At 36.1% G+C, this 22,101-nt stretch overlaps 1 protein-coding gene across 1 annotated transcript in view; it reads right to left on the bottom strand.

The window, feature by feature from the left end:
• Window positions 1-16,734: 16,734 nt before the first annotated feature.
• Window positions 16,735-22,101, bottom strand: part of CFAP47 (cilia and flagella associated protein 47) — a 419,927-nt gene continuing 414,560 nt past the window's right edge. The window contains exon 64 of the mRNA XM_064483196.1: window positions 16,735-17,006. Within this exon, the coding sequence (XP_064339266.1) occupies window positions 16,794-17,006 (213 nt within the window). The 3' untranslated portion in view covers window positions 16,735-16,793. The remainder of the gene's footprint in view (window positions 17,007-22,101) is intronic.

The following is a 22,101-nucleotide window of genomic DNA, read 5'->3' on the forward strand; positions in this document are numbered from 1 at the left end:
AATCATCCTTTCCCCTTGTAGGTTCGTCTAGCTGGTCTAATAATTAAATTGACATGAGACAGATTAGTAGGGGAAAATCAAACAAAAGCTTAATAACATGTATACATGCGAGAGACACAGGAGAACTGAGTAACTTGCCGAATGACCGAAGCCCTCACCTTAAATAGCATTCTCAGCCAAAGACAAAAGAGGATGTAGCCGCTGGGGAGTCAGTTATGGGAGGTGGCCAGGAGAAGCACAGTAAACAATTGCTATGCAGATTTAAGTCATTGCCTTCTCCACTGATAAGCCTTTCTAGGGATTAGAGTCATCCTCTTCCTGATACAGTGAAGGAGACCCAACACTTAAAAAAAGGACACTTCCCTTATCAATGTTAATGTTTCTTACAAAAGTTAACTCCCATTTGGTTATCTGAGTTTTTTCTATCTCTGCTGCTTTCTAAAAAATAACCAGCTTAATTAATAATTCATGTGCCAGATCATTAATTATTATTAATAATAATTCATGTGCCAAAGAGACATAAATTTTGGGGTAGCAAATTCTGCTCCCCTACAGACTCTAGTCTCTTGTTTTCAGAAGTGTGCACAGTTTCTGCCATTTATGTGCCTCAGATAATTTGTGAGGCTTAATGTATCAACTTTTTAGATGAATGCTCATTCGTAGTAGCACGTTGTCTCTAAATAATTCTCTGTAGTACACATACATATTCATATGCATATACATTACAAGTAATACATATGCATTTATGATTCAGTGCTCAGACAAAATTATAAAACACCCACGTGTGTCAAATAAAATGCCACTGATCATGGCTTATGAAATCTTATCCTAAACTCCTAACCTTTGCAATGTTCTAATAGTTATCACCTCTGGGACATAACTAATTTAGTCAGTGTTGTCTCACACCTCTCTGGTTATTTGTACTGGACATTGTGCTCTGGGCATTTTATGATTAGCACAGAACAAGAAGTAAAAGGTCGAAAAAGCTCTGTCTGAGATAAAGCCTGGCAGTTACAGTACTTTCTAAACACTGACCTGTTCCTGTTTAAAATGGGATTCTGGTTTCTTTTCTTCAAGTTTATTAAACTGGAATGATGAAGAATGATTTTAGGGAATTTGTGAAGTGACAGCTATTTTTATCTATGATCTATGAAGAAAAGTGAAAATATTTAATATGATACGTTTTTATGAGACAACTGACATAATGTTGTGTAAGTTTGAGGTGATATATGTTGATTTATACATTTATACATTTATGTATTGTAATATGATTACTACAGTTGTATTAGCTAACACCTTTAGCACGTCACATAGTTATTTCTTTCATTGAGAACAATCAAGATCTAGTTTCTTAGTAACTTTGAAGTTTGTAATACAGTATTGTTGGCTATAATCACCACGTTGTGCTTCTGATCTCCAGAATGTACGTATCTACTAGTTGCAAGTTTGTGCCCTGAAACATCTCCCCAATTTCCCCCTTCCTCTTCCCCAGCCCCTAGTAACTACCATTCTACTCTCTCTTTTTATAAGTCCAGTTTTTTTTTTACATTCCACATACAAGTGCTATCATATAGTATTTGTCTTTCTCTAACTTATCTCACTTAGTGTAATGCCCTCAAGGTGACAACATGGATGGACCCTGAGGCCTTACAATACTTTTTATATTAAAAGAATTTGCTGTCAATTCAGATTGCTAATTAGTATATGAAAAGGTGCTCAACATCATTAGTCATCAGGAAATGCAAGTTCAAACTTCAATGAGGTATCTGTAGACCACCACCAGCATAGTTAAAATTAAAAAGACTGACAGTAACACATGTTGGCAAAGATATAAAGTAGCTGGAACTCACCTTCATCAATGGTTGGAGGGTAAGTTGGTAAAACCAATCTGGAAAACTCTTTGATAGCAACTAGTAAAGCTAAAAAACAATACCATACGATCCATCATTTCCATTCTTTGCTATCATCATATCACGATTTATAAAATATATAAATTTGGTCATGCAGCCATAAATAAAGAATATTGCCCACCATTCCAGTTCCATAAGGATTAAATTATTAGCTACTACAGTCACTGATCTACAAATACATCCTGAAATGAATTTAGGATGACACACTCTGTGTTTTGGATATATAGGCCCCTAGCTAGTTAAAATGCACATCTAAGGAAGAATTACAAAGACCCCAGATTCTTGCATCTTCCCATACATAAGCACTAAAATCGTTAACTGAGATATCTGATCCCTGTGACTAGCAGTAACATTTTATTAAGATGTATACTTGATTACATGTATTTCTCAGCCAAAATAATTCATATCTATCTATCTATCTATCTATCTCCTGACTGCTCACCTACCTCTTTGGAGCAGTCCCTCAGAGCTATCTGGGAGGCTGTCTCCCAGGCTATAGTCTCAGTAAGACACTGAATAATCTCAACTCACAGCTCCTATGGTGTGCTTTTTTAATTTTCAACTTGACACGATGACCAAAATTTATATTTGTCATATATATCCCAAATCCTTGGAATTTCATGAGCAATAAGAGCAATGGGATAATACTTGGACGCTTGTCTTTGGTTCCTAAGGCTGCTTCAGGGAGAGTGACTTTTAGATCCCACCCAAGGGTGGCGGCTCTCCACAGCCTTTCCCCATGCCTTGCCCTATGCATCTCTTTCCATCTGGATATTCACCTGTATTCTTTATCATAGTCTTTTATAATAAATCAGTAACCCTGTAAGTAAAATGTCTCTCAGTTCTCAGAGCTGTTCTAACAAATTAATCAAATCCAAAGAGGGGGTCATGAGAAACTCTGATTTATAGCCAGTTGGTCAGAAGTCTAGGTGACAACCCGGACTTCTGATTGGCATGCTGAGTTGGAGGGAATCATTGGAGCCTCCAGTTTGTAGATGGTCTGTCAGAAGTACAGGTACAGTCTGCCACAAGCCCAAGCACAGCTGGGCTTGTGACTGGTGTCTGAAGTGGAGGGTGGTCTTGTGGGACTGAGCCCTTTACCTGCGGAATCTGATTCTATCACTCGGTAGTGTCAGAATTGAGTTGAATTCTCAGACGCCCTGCTAGAGTATGAGAATTCCTTGGTGTGGGGAAGCATTCACACGCACACATTGGAATTGGGTCTGGGAACCTTATTTAGCTATATATACAACAGAAAGGTCTACACACGTGCACGAAATAACACAGACAGGAATGTTCTTGGCAGCTTTGTACATATATAACTGAAACCTGGGAACAACACAAATAATAATAATAATAATAATAATAATAATAATAATAATAATAATACTGTGACATACTCATACAATGGGATATAACTCACAATGAAAAGAATAAACTACTGATATATGCAAAAATGTGGATCAATCTTGGAGACAAAATATTATGTGAAAGAAAGCCAAACAGAAAGGAGGACAAACGATAAAACTCCATTTATATGAGGTTCAAAACAGCCCAAACTCTTCCGTAATGACAACATTTGCAATCATAGTGACCTTATGGGAAGTACCAACTAGGAGAGAACACGAAGGAGCTCTCTGGAGAGCTGAATATGTTCAGTATCTTGATTTGGGTACTGGTATCAATAGGTAGAAACGTAAAAATTCACTGAGATTTATACTTGAGATTTGTTTACTTACTAAAATACTTTTAATAGAAATAAAATTGTATATCCAGTAGTGTAGAAAGGCCCCATTGAAGTGACACTTGGATTGGCAGATTTCCAAGTGTCCAACCTTGGTCCCAGAATGACCTTATTTCTGGAGGTTCTATATGGGCAATACGATTTAAATGCTGTGTTAAGAGCAAGTGATGCCCTGACGCAGATTAGTATCATCTCTTTTCATTGTGATATGTCACTCATTCATATAACTGATTGTTTTCTAAAACACAGAAGTTAACAACTGAAAAACAGTTGTCAGCCTGAATCCCTGTATGTCAGTCAGCACAATTTATACAGCTCCTTGTAAGCTACTGTTTAAGTAACTGCGAAGGTATATTTATTCTTGAAGGACTGTGGTATAACTCGAAGAGAATAGCTTTGCTTAATAAAATATTTATCTTTTGGGGATTTATACAAATAAATATCTTATTTCATAATTTTTCATATATGTCTCATTTTCAGATATATCATTTTTTCAAAGGATGATAAATATGCAGACCTGGAAGAAAGGTATAGCCCCCTATTTCCAAACCATACTCTGGATGGGACTACTTTCCACCAAGCTGGACTATTGTATAAAGGTACACATGGCAGGAAAAGTGCTCTAGCACAGGAAATTCAGGACACAAAGACATCTGCTGAGGCGCTGACTTTTGCTTTTGCTAAAGTTTTGCACAGTCCTCTGTCATAGTTGTCCTAGATACAAAATCACATGGGGAATTCATTCCCAGGGATGAAGCTGAAGTCACAGGTTTTGTCCTCGGAAATCTCAGCTTTCTTTTTCAGCACTGCCTTTCTGATCTTTGAAATGGAGCAAACCCTCATACTCTGGAGTTGATTTTTACACCAGAGGACATACTTAAAGATCATTTTTCTTTTGGGGAGTGTCTGTTTTTTAAGTAGTAACCTTGACATATTATTAAATGTGTCACCTCTCCCAATTAAAATATCTTTTTACAAGCCAGCTGCCACTCTCAGCATGGCATTGGCTGAAACAAAGAGGAGTCTGGAAGATTTTTCACATCAGTGGAAGTGGTAGAGTCAGAAAATGAATTGAATTCCTTTTAGATGAATCTTTTATGGATCAGCAGATTTATTCAGAGTTACTTAAAAAGCAGTTAACATTCCGTTAGCAACAAACTGTGATCTGTGTCAGCAATGAGACACTCCAGTCATTTATTTTAGTGCAAGAAGTCACCTCAGAAAAATATGTAATTATTGAATCTTTAAAAGGCAAATTAATACTGAGGCAAAACTAGGTCATTTTTCTTATGGAATTATGGACATTATGCTTGATTCTCTGCTTCAGTTAATCAAAGCATTTGTTTTACTTTCGTAAGTTTATAGTAAGGAAAGATAAAATAAATTTTTTAAAGGAACAGTAAAGTTAACGTATTTTCACAAAGTTCGTAGCAATGATTTCAGTAACAAATGCTTGGTGCTAATGTACAAAGGGGATGAGAGATGCTATTTGGGGTTTCCTAAGCCTGTGTCATGAGGTGGAGCACTAGCAGACATGAAGAGAAGCTTGGCCTCAAATGCTGGGAAATCTTGGAGAGGCCAGCATTCAGAGGCTGATTAATTCAGAGTGCCCTTCACTTTAACTGCACTGGGCTTAACTTCAAGCCCCTACACTTTAGAATTTCTTTTGGTGTTAACAAGACAGGAGCAGATAGCAGAAAAGCACCCAAAGGGTCTATGAGTCATGCTGAAAGCTGGTTTCTCATAGAGTAGAGGGCCCCTTTTGACTTTTGAAATAAATGGATGACAAGGATGCTGGAGGAAACTGAAAGCATTCATGTTATTTTTTTCTCTGAGTTAATTAAATTAATATGAAGCTAAACCTCGTCTTCTGGGAAGCTGGAGTAGATGTAATTATCCCTTTTCCTCTCAATGAGTACAACTAAAACGTGTATATATATACATAACTATATATATAATAGTTATATATATAACTCTGAAAGATGGAGAGGAGGCAGATAGGCTAAGGATAACCTTGGAACTCAAGGAATAATATGGTAGTGAGTTCCCAAGGAAAGCTTGCTCTTTTCAGAGAAAGGACTCAGAAAAGGTCAGCCTAGCAGACAGAAAACTTAAACAATAACTTCTCTACTCCAGCCAAATACTACAGAAAAAAACTGTAGCCTTACACTCACCCTCACCAGTAAAGGCCAAATGGGGGCCTAGACTTTCACACTCACACTTGGCAGGTTGTAAGGAAGAATCACAGTCCCCCACAGGAGTGGTGTCAGTGAAGGCTGAGTAGGAAGCAGGACTTTAATATTCATCCCTGCTAGGTGATAATAAGGCTCTGCCCTCAGCACTGTCAGGGGAGACCACCTGCATGGAAAGCCTGGACAACTATCCACACCCTGCAGCAACAAGACGCTCCTGCCCTCCCAACTGGGGTGGTAGAGAGGATTTTCACCACTTCTCACTCATGATGAGGACACCCTCCATGTGGTGCTGTTAGAGGCCATGTGAGGAGCAGGAACCAGGTACTCCTAGCCTTCCCTGCCACAGAGGTAACAGGGGAAGCCAAGTGGAGAGCAGAAATTCTTCCCCACGCAGCAGTAATGAGAAGTCTCCCACCCTCTGAGTGTCAGTGGAGGCCAAGCGGGACAACCTCACTTGGCAGTAACAAGTCAGTGTCCCGCCTTCTGCTGGAGTGGTATCATATGAAACCAACTGTAACTGGAGGTTTAAACAAGATGCAGGATCTCATAATACCTCAAATTTACAAGTTACAACTAAAAATCCTTCTTCATATAAATAACCAGAACGATCTTAATTTGAATGAAAAAATACAATTAATGCCAACACCAAGGTGCAGAAATGTTAGAATGATCTGACAAAAATTCCAAATCAGCCATCTGCAACAAAAAATAAAAGCTTGAACAAGAATTATGAACATGTTTGAAACAACAGTATCAGCAAAGAAGTAGAAAGTCTCAGGGAAGAAATGGATAATATAAGGAAGAACAAAATTTTAGAACTGAAAAAAACACAATAACTGAAATAAACCCATCGGATGAGCCCAACAGCACAATGGAAGGGATAGAAAAAAGGGTTAGTGAACAGAAGAACGATTCTAATTCTAATCTGAAAAACAGAGAAAAGGAGAATTAAAAAAAAAATGGAGTCTCAGGAATCTGTGAGATTATAACAAAAATCTAATATTCATGCTGTCAGAGTCCCAGAAAGAGAGGAGAAAAAGGATACGGCTGAAAATGTACTTGAAGAAATAATGGAGGAAAACGTCCAAAATGTGGCAAAAGACATGCATCTACAGATTTTAAAAGTTGATAAAATTCCAAATTGGATAAATCCAAAGACACCCATAACAACACACATCAGAGTCAAATTTCTGAAAAATGAAAAAGGAGGAAAAATCTTGAAAGCAGCTCAGACAAATGACACCTTACCTACAGGGGAGAAACATTTAGAATAACAATTAATTTCTTACTAGAAATCATGGAGGCTAAAGGAAGTGACACTTTTTTTTAAGTGCTGAAAGTAAAGAACTGCCAATCTAGAATCCTATATCCAGTGGAAATATTGCTCATGAAGGAGGCCCAGATATACTCACACAAAGGAAAATTAGTGGAATTTGTCACCTAGAGATCTACTCTAAAATAAAAGTCAGAGGAATTTCTCTAAACAGAAAGAAAATTATAAAAGAAGGAATATTGGACTGTAAGAAAGGAAAAAAGAATACAGTGAGCAAACAATATGGGTAAATGCAGAGACTTTTCTTCTCTTGATTTTTCTAAATTATGGTCAACGTTGGAAGAAAAAATTAAAACACTGTCTAATGTGGTTCTAAATATATGTAGAGGAAATGTTCTAAAAATTATGTAATAAACAAGGAAGGGTAAAAGGAAGTAAGGATGTTATACTTCACTCAAACTAATGAAATGACATCAGTAGACTGATGTTATGAATATATAATGAGAAAGATGTCATAAAAATTTTATACAAAAAGGTACTCTTAAAAACACTTTAGATGAATCAAAATGGGATTTTAAAAAGGTACCAGTAACCCACAGCAAGACAAGATCATAAACAGAGAAACAAAAAATGGAGTGAAGAAAGACAAATTAAAAAATAAAATGATGAAAAGCAGGAAGAAGGTTAGCATTTTTTCTATTTGGAAAAAAACATGCTATATCATTACAGACCCTGTAGGCATCAGAAAGTAAATAAGGGAAAAATACAAAAATGTCTACATACATATATTTGTTAACACAGTTGGAAAGGACCTGCAGAAACTGGAACTTTTGTTTACTTTTGTTGCAAATGTAAAATGGTGCAGGTACTGTGGAAAACGGTATGGAGGTTCCTCACAAAATTAATAATAGGATTACCATAAGTTCCAGCAATTGCCACTGACCTGTACACTTAATGGTTAAAATGGTAAATTTTGTTATGTATACTTTACCACACAAACATAAAAATGTTAAAAATGAAAAACAGCACTTGACACAGATATATAAATAAGGTACCACATAGTATTTATTTATCTCTATATCTGGTTATATACTTCACCTCCCTCACCCCAACTTGGTCTGATCTTGGTAAAACATGGAGGCCATCAACTTCCAATATCCCTTATTACATATATCAGTATTCTTGTGCTTTCTCTGTAAACAGGTCCAGAAGGAAATCCATCTGGTAAACACATTTAGAGTAAAGAATTAGTGCCTATAAGTTTAAGTGTAAAGGAGAAATCTGTCAGAAGGATTCAGGTGTAACACAAGGATAAGCATTATAGGCAGACTTCCCCAGTGGAATGAACAAGCCACTGGAATACCATCAGTAAGCAAGACATATCATGGCATCTCCAGTTTTGTCTCCTTCTGTACATTTACCTTATTTCTCTATCTGAATTTGGGCCTTATTGATGTTTTGTCTGCTGCATACATTGTCATACCTCAGCTCCCCAAATTACCTAACTGAGTAATTGAGACTGAAAAAACTCCCATCCCAATGCCCAATCCCTAAAGAAAGACCCTGATGGCTTTCCAAGGTCAGTTCCATGCTTTTTCCCAACTGAGTGTGGATGTGGTAGGATGAATGTGGATACTGAGGACTCAGATCTTGAGTTCAGTGCTATTTGTCTTTTTAGAGAGAGATGATGTGCAACATGAAACTACTGGTAAGAGAGAACTAAAGGCATGAACAAAGCAGACAATGTTGGACAAACCCTTTCTTGGTGCCTTTCAAGTACCACTGCCTAGACAGCGTATGCGTGTAGTGGGGATGCCCTCATCTCTCTGTTGTATGGATGTCAGCAGTTGCTATATCAGCATTAGTGGATGGGAATGATCCATCAGTTCCTGTTAGTACCTCTCCCATACTCTTTGAACACTCACTGTCTACTGCATAACAACCCTGTTCCATTGCAAACTTCTGCCTAAGGGCTTTCTTTCATGTATGTGTGAATCAATGCCCTTAGAAAGTAAATACTCCTAGGGAGCAACCCTTAGCAGTGACAAATGAGAATTCGAGGATAAATATGGGCCCAACTTGGCTCTGAGAAAGAAGGCGGGGGGTAACTCTGAGGCATGTTCTACTTTGGGTTCCACAGATCCCGAGGAGTGAGCCCCATTTGGACAGAGAACAAATCTGCTAACTCACCCTTTTTTTTTTTTCCGCTTCCTCCCCTTCCACATATCATCTCCCTTTCTCACTCCCCTAATGGTGCTTTCTCTGATCAACTCCCAAATAAACTAACCACCCTCAATACTATATAAAGATTTCTCTCTTCTAGACACAGCATAAGACAGGACATAGGACACAGATTGTCAAATGGCCCATCTTCAGGGATGCAATGAGGGAGGGGAATGGGAGATACTGGTAATTAACAAAAGTAATTAGGCAGGAGCCATGAGAAAATTTCAGGTCTGATTTGGACCCGGCTGAGTCAGGGTGCAGATTATGACTAGGGCTTGAACACTAGAGGAAGATCTGACCTATGAAGGGAAGGAAAAAAGAATCATTGGAGATGAGGAGTCAATATCTTTAGTCAGATCATGGAGCAAGCTCAGTAACAGACAAGCTTAAGGAAGACTCATCCCCTTGGACTCTAAGCAGATGGAAACACATAGGGAGCAGGGCCCTGCTGGCTACCTGGAGAAATAGGATTCATGTGGTCAGTGACCTGAGGTGTATTAGGGAACCTTCTCAGCTGTGATCCAGAGGAGTGAATTAATAATTCATTAATATAGTCTTAGTCCACTTGAATAATTAATTGCTAACCTGTCAATATAAAAATGCTGCCTTACAAATTAAACCATTGGCTAAGGTTTCACTTTAGTAAAGTGCTTCTTGTAAGAGACAGACATAATTTTAAAAAGAGAAGGCCTTCTTTTAAAACTCTATAAAAACACAATTAAGGCTTAAAAACAGAGAGTACTTGAGAGTTTTACTCTGGAACATGTTAATTAATAAGCAAAGATATAAAGATCCAACAATCTGGTATGTATTCATTGAGAATGTGCTAGCTCTGGCAGAAAAAAGCATAAAAAGTACTTATCTAATTCTAACATGTAGAGACCAAGGCCCTTTACAGTGATGGTTGATGAGACAGAACCAGTTGCAATATCCTTCACTAGCTGATTGAATTGCAAACTTTTACACAACACTTTTAAAAGCTAAGCATCTCCGGAAACAGAGAAAAAAAAAAAACTTTAGTAACTGATAATAATCTATATAATTAAAACTCTAGAAACTCCATAGCTATTTCTACTTGAAAGTGATTGGATTTTCTTTATTAATTATATTTCCAACATTCTAATAAAATTTGTAGTTAAAAATTAACCCAGAGACATCAGTAAAAAGGCAGTTTCTGTTCCTTCTTTGACATATACCCTTTGGCTCTAAAAACTTAGCAATCATGTATACAATATAAAAATAAAGAATCAAAGAGACTTAGACAAGATAAACATTTTCATAGACAAACGACAATATAGAAAGCTGGAGTAGGTTAATGGAGCTGATGGTCTATATTCCAAAGCAGGCAGTGGGAGATGAGGTTCATCTCCTTTGGGATAAGAAGGACTGAGGTCTTCTATGTGAAATGGAGAAATGGGGTAGGTCTCTCTGCTTAAATCCATGGGCTCTGATTCCTAAAATAGGGTGAAAAGATACAACTGCTGCCTGTGGCTACAATTTATATGGAGCTGCAGGCAATGTAAGCCAGAGCTGCCTGAGGCTCACTAATGAGTTCCTGTATCCTTCATATCTCTACCAGGGCAGAGGCCCCAGCCTGCATTATGAGAGCAGCTTCTTATCTGAGGGCCCCAGGACATTCATGGAAGTAGCCTCATAACTTCTTGTCAGGAAGGAAGGAGCCCAGAGAGTGAAAGAAAGAGAAAACGATGCAAAGCAAAAAAAATATGTTCCTCTTAAATAAGCCTATGATCCACCATCCTAAAATGCATGAAGAGATCTAATACTGAAAGACAACCAACACAAACATCAGAACAGGAGTTATCTCTTCATGATGTTAACTTTATGGAATATTTTGACAAATGCTTTATAGTAAGCACAGCTAGGATACTCAAAGAGAGAAAATCTTACTAAAGAATAAACAAGAAAACATTAAACAAGAAGTTACATATACTTAAAAGGTAAATATAAAAAACCTGAAATATGAAAAATAAAGAATATCATCAAAATAAACAATAAAATCAATAGACAGGGTAAACTCTAAACAGAACACCACTGAAGAGACTATTAGTGACTAGGAAGACAGGAGTGAACACTTCATCTACTGCAAAGCAAAGAGATAAAAAAGGTAAAATGTATGCACAAGCTGTTAATATTCCCACAAGATCTATTGAGACCCTTTACAATTAAGCTTCAGGCCCTAATCTCTTGGGATCTCTTTTCAGAATATAGAGAATGCAGGCAAGACAGAAGGAATATTTGATAATATATTAGCTGAGAATTTTCTGACACTGAAGAGAGATTAAGTATTCAAACTGGTAGCACACTTTGAGTACCAAGCAGAACAATAATTAATAATAATAACAACAACAACATAATTGACTCATTGCTAGCTACATATTAGAGAAATTTTCAGGAAATCAAGAATAAAAAAATCTTAAAACCTGAAAAGAAAAGTTTACCTTTTAGGTAAACTTGATATACAACAGGTTTCTCATCAACAAGAAAGGCCATAAAAGATGGGGTAACAGCTTCAAAGTGCTGAGGGGAAAAACAATTAGGAACCCAGAATTCTATGCCCAGAGAAAGTATAATTCGAAAGTAGGAGCAAAATGAAGATATTTCTAGAAACAAAAAGACTAAAGGGAAATTGCCACAAACAAACCCTTACAATACTGATTTTGGTTTGAAGAAAGACCCTAAATGAATGACCTTTTGTTCTTCCTGAATGTATGTTTCAACAATCTGTTTTCTCTACAAGGAGGCTGGATAGAACTCAGAACTTCCCCAGGCTTCTCATAGTCCCCTCTTAACCCTTTCCTTCCCATGGTAAATATCCTATTGTTTTCTAGGAACTATGCTTCGCTGTGTGGTTGGTTGGCTCATTGACGATAAGACCCCTGATTGGTGTACCCCAACATCAGGAACAGGATCTAGACATTCCTCTCTTTAACCAACTTCTCAGTTTACACCACTGCCTCTGCCCTTTGCTTGCTACTCTTTCAGTGTTTGTTTTTCACAGTCATATCTATGGTCCTCTTCTCTTACTCAGTATTTTGTCTTAACATGTGACCATTAGAAACACCTAAACACATGTTAAAATGTAGATTCCTGCATTTAGCCCCAAATAATGAATCAGAATGAAGGAGAGTCAACCTTGTAACTGCATTTTTAGCAATCAACTCTGATAGTTCTAATGTATATAAGGGTTTGAGAAGCACTGCTTTTATAAGTTTTCTCTAAACATTATCATGCTTTGCTTTTGACTCATACCAATAAGGCAAAAAAATTGTATCAGAATCAAACCCATATTCTAAGTTCCATATGAATGTATCCACCTGCTAAATGGACCCAATATAAACGTCCTTTATTTACCTAAAAGTAGTCCATCCAAATGTGAACCCATCTTCTCCTTACATACGTGGAAGACTCCAACTCCATTAACATCCTGGTCAAATGTAATGTTTTCTGTGAAGCCTCTTCTTACTCCCCAGCCAGGCTGCCACCTTCCCCTTTCTACGCCAAGGTCTCAATCACAGCACTTTCCATATGGTCTGGAAACTACCTACTTACACCTGTGTTCCCCACCAGTCATGGACCACTTGCAGAAAAGGTCTGGTCAGTGCTCCTTTGTTTTCATTTCTCTAGGTTGAGTACAGAATGTAGCTTGTAGTAGTATACAGCATCTGTTTGTTAAGTAAGGGCATAAACAAAGGAGTGAAATGATAGATACTTGAGTTTTCATTTTTTCCAGATATACACCCAGGAGTGGGACTGTTGGATCATATGGTACCTCTATTTTTAGTTTTCTTAAGGAACTTCCATACTGTTTTCCATAGTGGCTGCACCAATTCACATTTCCATCAACAATGTAGGAGGGTTTCCTTTTCTCCACACCCTCTCCAGCATGTATTATTTGTAGACTTTTTGATGATAGCCATTCTAACAGGTGTGAGGTGATATCTCATTGTGGTTTTGATTTGCATTTCTCTAATAATTAGCAAAGTTGAGCATCTTTTCCTGTGCCTGTTGGCCATCTGGATGTCTTCTTTGGAGAAATGTCTATTTAGGTCTTCTTTCCATTTTTTGACTGGGTTTTTTTTTTCTTTTGATATTGAATTGTATGAGCTGTTTGTATATTTTGGATATTAAGCCCTTGTCAGTCTCATCATTTGCAAATATTTTCTCCCATTCTGTAGATTGTCTTTTCATTTTGTTGATGGTTTCCTTTGCTGTGCAAAAGCTTTTAAGTTTGATTAGGTTCCATTTGTTCATTTTTGCTTTTATTTCTTTTGCCTTGGGAGAGTGACCTAAGAAAACATTGCTACCATTTATGTCAGAGAATGTTTTGCCTATATTCTCTCCTCGGAGTTTTACGGTGTCATGTCTTATATTTAGGTCTTTAAACCATTTTGAGTTTATTATTGTATATGGTGTGAGAGAGTGTTCTAATTTCACTGATTAATGTGTAGCTGTCCAGCTATCCCAACACCACTTGCTGAAGAAACTATCTTCTCTCCATTGTATATTCTTGCCTCCTTTGTTGTAGGTTAATTGACTGTAGGTGTGTGGGTTTATTTCTGGGCTCTCCATTCTATTCCATTGGTCTGTGTGCCTGTTTTCGTGCCAGTACCACACTGTTTTGATTACTGTAGCTTTGTAGTATAGTCTGAAGTCTGGAAGGGTTATATATCTCCAGCTTTGTTCTTTTTCCCTAGGATTTCTTTGGTAATCCTGGGCCTTTTGTTGTTTTATTTACATTTTAGGGTTATTTATTGTAGTTCTGTGAAAAATGTCATGGGTATTTTGATATAGATTGCATAAAATCTATAGATTGCTTTGGGTAGTGTGGCCATTTTAACAATATTAATTCTTCCAATCTAAGAGCATGGGATATTGTTCCATTTCTTTGAATCATTTTCAATTTCATGTATCAATGTTTTATAGTTTTCAGTGTATAGTTTTTCATCTTCTTTTAAGTTTATTCCTATTAAGTTTTTTATGCGATTTTAAACGGGATTGTTTTTTCTAACTTTCTTGTCCTGATATTTCACCATTAGGGTAAAGAAACATTAATAGATTTCTGTATAGTAATATTGTATCCTGCTACCATGCTGAATTCATTTATTAGTTCTAATTATTTTTGTGTGAAGACTTTAGGGTTCTCTATATAGAGTATCATGTCATTTGCAAATAGTGACAATTTTACCTCCTCCATTCCAATTTGGATACCTTTTATTTCTTTTTCTTGTCTAAATTCTATGGATAGGACGTCCAATACTATGTTGAATAGAAGTGATGAGAATGGGTGATACCCCTCTTTGATTTTAAGAGCCATTGATATTCGCAAGTGCTAGACTAAGAAATGCTCTAAAGTATACAATGCAATAGTTTCCTCATCCTAAATCCTTTCCCAACACCTTTTGATTCTTAGAATTTTATTTACTATTCAGTTTTGTCTCTTTTAGTTGCTCCCACTCCATTTGCAGTTGGACAGATAATAGTTTGCACTGACACTTCCAATTATAGATACCTCTTCCAAAGAAGGTACCATCTAGGATAAAATCTGAAATCTGACAACCTAGCATCACAATCTTAAGTATTTTTGAAATATTCACAACATGAAACGGTTAATGGCACGTCTTCCAGTATCTCATCTTTACTCCCTTCTCTGACTGAGAAAAGTCAAATCCAAATGCACTCCATTCTGGATGCCATAATTTCAATTATTGGAGCATTTCAGATAGGAATGCAAATGTGACTCTCACAAGGCTCAATATAAAGAGGTTTAGGATTATTTCAATGTTACACATTACCGTAAACACCAAAATATAAACACAATTAGATCTCTAAGTACGTCCATGTCTAATGCAATTTTACTTTCCTAAGACTTTGGAGAGGTTTTATGAAGGCTTTGTCAGAAACATACTCAGAGATTGACACCTCCCCCACCTCCAACAGTACAGCAGAGGAAAGGACAGACAAATGATCTAAGATTCTATACTCAAACATCTTCAGAGAGCTTTTAAAGATTTACAGAATTTTACCTCTTGTCCTTTCCAGGGATGGCGAATCTGGGGTATCTGGGCCTCTATTCTCCTCTACTTCAATCACTGCAAATAAGACTAATTGATCCCATAAACATGTTCCCAGAATTCTACTGAATATCGTGTGAAGAAATTATGATCAATCCATTGACAGTGGTTCATTCTTGCCCTAGCACAGGGGTTGCTAAACCTTTTCTATAAAGCACCAGAGAGCAAATATTTTAAGCATTGCAGCTATATGGTTTCTGTCCACTTAACTTCACTGTTATAGCACAAAAGCTACAAACAATACAGAAAGAAATGACTGTGGATGTGCTCCCATAAAACTTTACTTATGGACAATGAAATTTAAATTTTATGTAATTTTCTTACATTACTCAATATACTTCTATTGATTTTTTTCAACCATTTAAAAATATAAAAATCATTATTTGCTAGCAGGCTGCATAAACACAGGTGGTAGACTAGATTTAGCTAAAGTTTGCCAACTCTTGTTCCTAGTACAATTCTTTCATTTTGCACACAAGGAAATAGGGCACAAAAAGGCACGTGATTTCCTTAAAATCACACGAGTGATTTGTGGCAGAGCCAGTCATTTTGTGTCAAACTGTGTTAAAGACAGTCCATATTGGCTGTTTATTATTCTAGTTCCCCTAAATGATAAGATCCAAGCACCTACTCTCCTTTAAGAATATAAACTTTCTCCTGGATCATTTTGAAATATATCTTCATTATTAGAAGATTCAGTATGGACTATATACACTTATATGCATGGATTTGTAAGATGAAATCATCTTTTAGTTTTACTATAATGTACTCCTGTACTTTAACAGTGAACGAATCATAATATTTGCAGCCAGTTCATTTTATAACACATACATAACTCAGAAGTTAGTTAAAACATACTCAGAGAATACATTTAGTCAGCATTTAAAAAAGAAAATATAGAAGGTATATTATACTTGAAATTATAGTATTCCTCAGAAATATTCCAAAAGATGAAATAAGAATTATGAAAAAAAAGACAAATGAACTTATATATAAAACAGAAACAGAGTCACAGACAGAGAAAACAAACTTATGGTTACCAGGGGAGAAGAGGGTGGGAAGTGATAAATTGGGAGTTCGAGATTTGCAGATACTGACTGGTATATATAAAATAGATAAACAAGTTCATACTGTGTAGCACAGGGAACTATATTTGATATCTTATAGTAGCTTACAGTGAAAAAGAATATGAAAATGAATATATGTATATTCATGTATGACTAAAGCAATGTGCTGTACATCAGAAACTGACACAACACTGTAAACTGACTATACTTCAATAAAAAAAAAAAGAATCACGAAAATATATTCAACTCTACGTAAGACCAAGAAATACTTTGGAAAAAACTTTTTTTATTTCTTCTTCAACATCAAAGGAGCACCCTTGATGGTAGAAGATACCCCCGTCCTTATGAGTTGAGAATTTTCATAGATAAAATTGCGCCGATGAACTGGCTTCCTGTCAAACATCTTGTTAGTATTGTCAATTTTGGCTTTTACATTTATTGGTGGTATGGTAGCTGGAGGTAACCCATTGATATCATATAACCAGTACATATCTGCTGTCTGGAAACAAAGAGAAGAAATTTTATATGCAATATCCAGGGACTGAGAAAAATGCAGGAAAAACTTAACCAAATTAACACTTCCCTTCTCCATGTAAGGTATGGGAAAGGTACAAAACTGTAACTGCACTGGTAATAAATAACATGGCAAATCAATTCAGGAAAAGCATTTGGCTTTATGCATTAAGATTCATTCACTAAAAGGCCTTTTACACTTAGAGGTCTGCCCTGTGGGTGAACCAAGTATATCCATCTGATCTAAAGGGAAGGAATCTATTTGGTTTGCATGAAACTGTTTCCCAGTCTGAACTATACATAATGGAAATCACATCTCACAAGATGAACTTTTCCATGGGAATTTAACTGTGGCTATAGAACTGACCTGTAAATATGCCAAGCTTCTCTTTTTTAGATTATGAAAGTACATAATTAATATAACTCTTTGAAATTACTGAGCATGGTATAAAATCATTAATGACAATCATACTCTAAATTCAACTCAGTATAATTTATATAGGGATTTATTTTAAAACCCTTCATTTCTTCTGCATGTATGGACAGGATGGCAATATTGAATTAGGCAGTTTAGCATTTTCTGCACATTTATGCTCATACTTAAATCTCATTGCTTTTATGGAGTTTCCTGATGCTACTTGTGTTTACCTAGGCCTTCTTCCTCACATAAGAGTTGTACAGTGTATGTTCAGAAAACTATTCAGGACAAGTGCAGGCCAAGTGCATACTGCAGTAATATCAGTGTTTGATATGTAATGTGGTATCTGTCAAAAGCTGTGAACTGCAGGAGTTTCTTGCACATCTGGAATGGTCTATTTTAATCATAACTGGCCCTTCTATCCAGCATTCATAGTAATTAAGTATTCAGAATTACTGAGTCAAAAGCAGAACAAACCAAGAAATATATTTTTTAACCAAGAAAACTGCATATTTACAACCACATATTTAAAACCAGATATTAAAAAGCATAATTAAAAACTATACATTTAACCAAGAACTGGGTTAAATACCATTTGAATTCATGTAATGATATTCAGTTTGAAAAACAAAGCTACATTTTGGTGATTGTGCATATGTCATTGTAAATTTTTACACTATAAGTGACTCACTTCATGGGGACAAATGCACGAGGGGACCTGTACCCATGCTCAACACTTAGTACGTCCACAGAAGTGAGCTATATGAAGGGATGTACTCTCCTATCTGGAACCTAGTGGGTACAAATGAGAACTACATGTAGGGATCTGGACCTGTGTTCAATACATTTCTACAACATTCTGAAAATAATTACCCATAAAGACACTATTTTTAAAGTTCTAAATGTTATTGTACATATTTCAACTAAGATTCAAATGCAGATTTTAAATTTAAATCTAAAATTTGAACTTAGATTCAAATAAGTGATGGTGCATGTGTATGTGTGTGTATATATAAAATATATATAATCCAAATACAAATATATTTATAAGAAGTTGTTCATGTCCTTTATCCCAACAATCTTCATGCTAATAAGAACATCTTTGTTTTATAAAGATTAAATATTACAGTTATTATATCTATAGTTAGCTGTCTTCAAACTGCGAATTAAAAGTTACTCATTTCTGTTTTTGAAAACATTTAAAGATATAGCTCTATTATCTTCTGTACTCAATCTCCCTTTGAAAATATATATAAAAAAGCAAAAGTTAAAATAATAGAAGAAAAAATCAGTACTTCTGTGTTGTTAATGCCTCAAAGAATCACTGTCTTGATTCTTACAAAAGAATGCCAAATTGACAATTATACTCAACTATTTATTTAAATGAATTAAAAAATACTTTTTAAATAGATGAAATTTTCATATTTAAGTAATATCTCTCTAGTTTTAGAAGAGATCAACCAAAGCTATGTTGTAAGGGGCACATTCTTATCAATGGAAACAACTGCTTATCCATTAGCAGATGTGCTTTCTGCCAACTCACACCCTTCAGCTGTTTCCATTTCATTGCTGCCCCAACTTCCAATTGCCAGTATCTGCACCTCTTTGACTTGAAGTTTTTCAAACACTCCAGAAGGCTTCTGTGCTGCCAGGGAATTAACAATCCCTGGAACATTCCTCAGTCAATGATTGAACAGTGGCAGTTGGTGTATAAACATTTAACTCCCTAGCCCCCTCAGGTGTGAATATTCTAAGGTGTGGGTTACACACTATGTCCCAGAGAACTCCCATGGGATTAAATTCCAGTTGTCCACTCTAGTAACTGCCTAGATATCTATTACTATCTATTCCTGCTCTGTCTCATATCCTGGCTTCCCTTCAGCTGGTTCTTGAGATCACATGGTAAATATGCTACCTAGACTTAAATACTTATTTCAGAATCTGCTTATGAGGAAATACAAACCAAGATATATATATTTTGACATTTCCCACAATTTCACAACAATGATAAATTTCCTTTAAAAGCAATGCATTTACATACGTAATATTCATGTCTAGTTACGTCTGTAGTTATAACAGGTCCCTCTCTATATAAAATATAAGTTTTGTACAAGCATTATATGTTTTATCTTGGGTAATTCTGATAGTTACCACACTTCTATAGAAATTATTTAAGAGTCATCATGTCCAACATGGAAAGTTGAGCAGACTGTTCACTCTCCCTGAGTGGCACTGCTTTCTATCACAATCTGACCAAGCTAACTGAAGTCTTTCAAAGCTAGGGCTAACATCATACACACAAAAATGGAATCAACTAAAATCTTGACCATCAGAAACTATACAGGTCACATATCTACCTGCATGTCAAAGGCCTATCTTCAATAGCTACATTGAAAGGAAAATAAAGGGAAAGAGGGGGAACCTTTAGATTAATAGAGATTTTAAAAAGTTATAAAATTTGAAAAAGAATTTTAAACTTATATTGGACAGGGATGCACTCTTGGGTGATAAAACCATAAACAAACCCAAGAGAAATGTTGAGATAGTGGTCACTTTTGGCAGGAGGAAGGCAGCTTTGATTGGATGGGACACTTCGATAGGCTTCTATGGTGGCTGGTAAAACTCTCTGATGTGAGTGGTGTTGTATATATGTGTTAAGATACACATTTATTTTTAATGGTTTTCTTTTCTGTATTTTGTTTTACAACAAAAACTTTAAAGTAAAAAAAAGCTAGTGCTATATGCCTTGTTTAATAGTGTGGAAAAGGCAGTGTTTAATCATTCTAAATATGGTTTAATTGAGAGGAAACTTATGAAGCTTGCTGACATGGTTGTTGAAGTTTGTGTACGCTAGTATTTAACTAAACTTTTCTAAAAAATCTTTATTTCCAAGTAAAGCACAATGAAGATCATAGGTTTCATACATTACAACTATTACTGACTTGATGTTTCAAACTAACAGTTTAAAAAAGATGATAATAATGAAAACAATAATTTTTATTTAGATAATGAATTTAATTTAAAAATTCCTCACATTTATCATGTGAGACATCATGGTGTTGCCTTTACGAGCAGGGTTGTGGAGTCTTTTCAGCAAATGGTGTTGGGAAAACTGGACAGCAGCATGTAAATCAATGAAGCTATTAACACTCCCTTACACCATACACAAAAATAAACTCAAAATGAATCAAAGACTTAAACATAAGACAAGATACAATAAACCTCCTAGAAGAAAATATAGGCAAAACATTATCTCACATACATCTCAAAAATGTTCTCCTAGGGCAGTCTACCCAAGCAATAGAAATAAATGCAAGAATAAACAAATGGGACCTAATGAAACTTACAAGCTTCTGCACAGCAAAGGAAACCATAAGCAAAACAAAGACAACCTACGGAATGGGAAAAAATTTTTGCAAATGAAACTGACAAAGGCTTGATCTCCAGAATATATAAGCAGCTCATACGACTTAATAAGAAAAAAACAAAAAACCCAATCCAAAAAGGGGCAGAAGACCTAAACAAGGAATTCTCCAAGGAAGAAATACAAATGATCAAAAGGCACAAGAAAAAATGCTCAATATCACTAATTATCAGAGAAATGCAAATCAAAACTACAATGAGGTATCACCTCACACCAGTCAGAATGGCCATCACTGGAAAGTCTACAAACGGCAAATGCTGGAGAGGCTGTGGAGAAAAGGGAACCCTCCTAGACTGCTGGTGGGAATGCACTTTGGTACAGCCACTGTGGAAAACAGTATGGAGATTCCTCAAAAGACTAGGAATAGACTTACCATATGACCCAGGAATCCCGCTCCTGGGCATATATCCAGAAGAGACCCTACTTCAAAATGACACCTGCACCCCAATGTTCATAGCAGCCCTATTTACAATAGCCAAGACATGGAAACAGCCTAAATGTCCAACAGATCACTGGATAAAGAAGTAGTGATATATTTATACAATGGAACACTATTCAGCCATAAAAACCGACAACATAACGCCATTTGCAGTAACATGGATGCTCCTGGAGAATGCCATACTAAATGAAGCAAGCCAGAAAGAAAGAAAAATGCCATATGAGATCGCTCATATGCGAAATCTAAAAATAAATAAATAAATACATACATACATACAAAACAGAAACAGACTCATAAACATAGAATACAAACCTGTGGTTGCCAAGGGGACGGGGGGTGGGAAGGGACAGACTGGGATTTCAAAATGTAGAATAGATAAACAAGGTTGTACTGTGCAGCACAGGGAAATATATACAGGATCTTGTGGTGGCTCACAGAGAAAGAGAATGTGACAATGGATGGATGTATGTTCATGTATAACTGAAAAATTGTGCTCTACACTGGAATTTGACACAACATTGTAAAATGACTATAACTAAATAAAAAAAAAGTTAAAAAAAAAGAGCAGGGTTGTGGAGTCAGATAAGACAGTGACCATGATTTCAAAATCATTGATTTGATATATGCAATAATTTTTATGAATCCCAAGGGCCTTATACTTAGCATAAAAAGCCAACCTCAAAAGGTTACATGATCCCATTTATATAATACTCTAGGAAGTTCAAAATCATAGGGATGGAGAAAAGATTACTGGTTGCCAGGGTGAGAAAGGAGTTACGGTGTTGGACGTGACTAGAAAG

The sequence above is a fragment of the Camelus dromedarius genome, chromosome X (assembly GCF_036321535.1).
Source record: "Camelus dromedarius isolate mCamDro1 chromosome X, mCamDro1.pat, whole genome shotgun sequence".
NCBI classification, from domain to species: Eukaryota; Metazoa; Chordata; class Mammalia; order Artiodactyla; family Camelidae; genus Camelus; species Camelus dromedarius.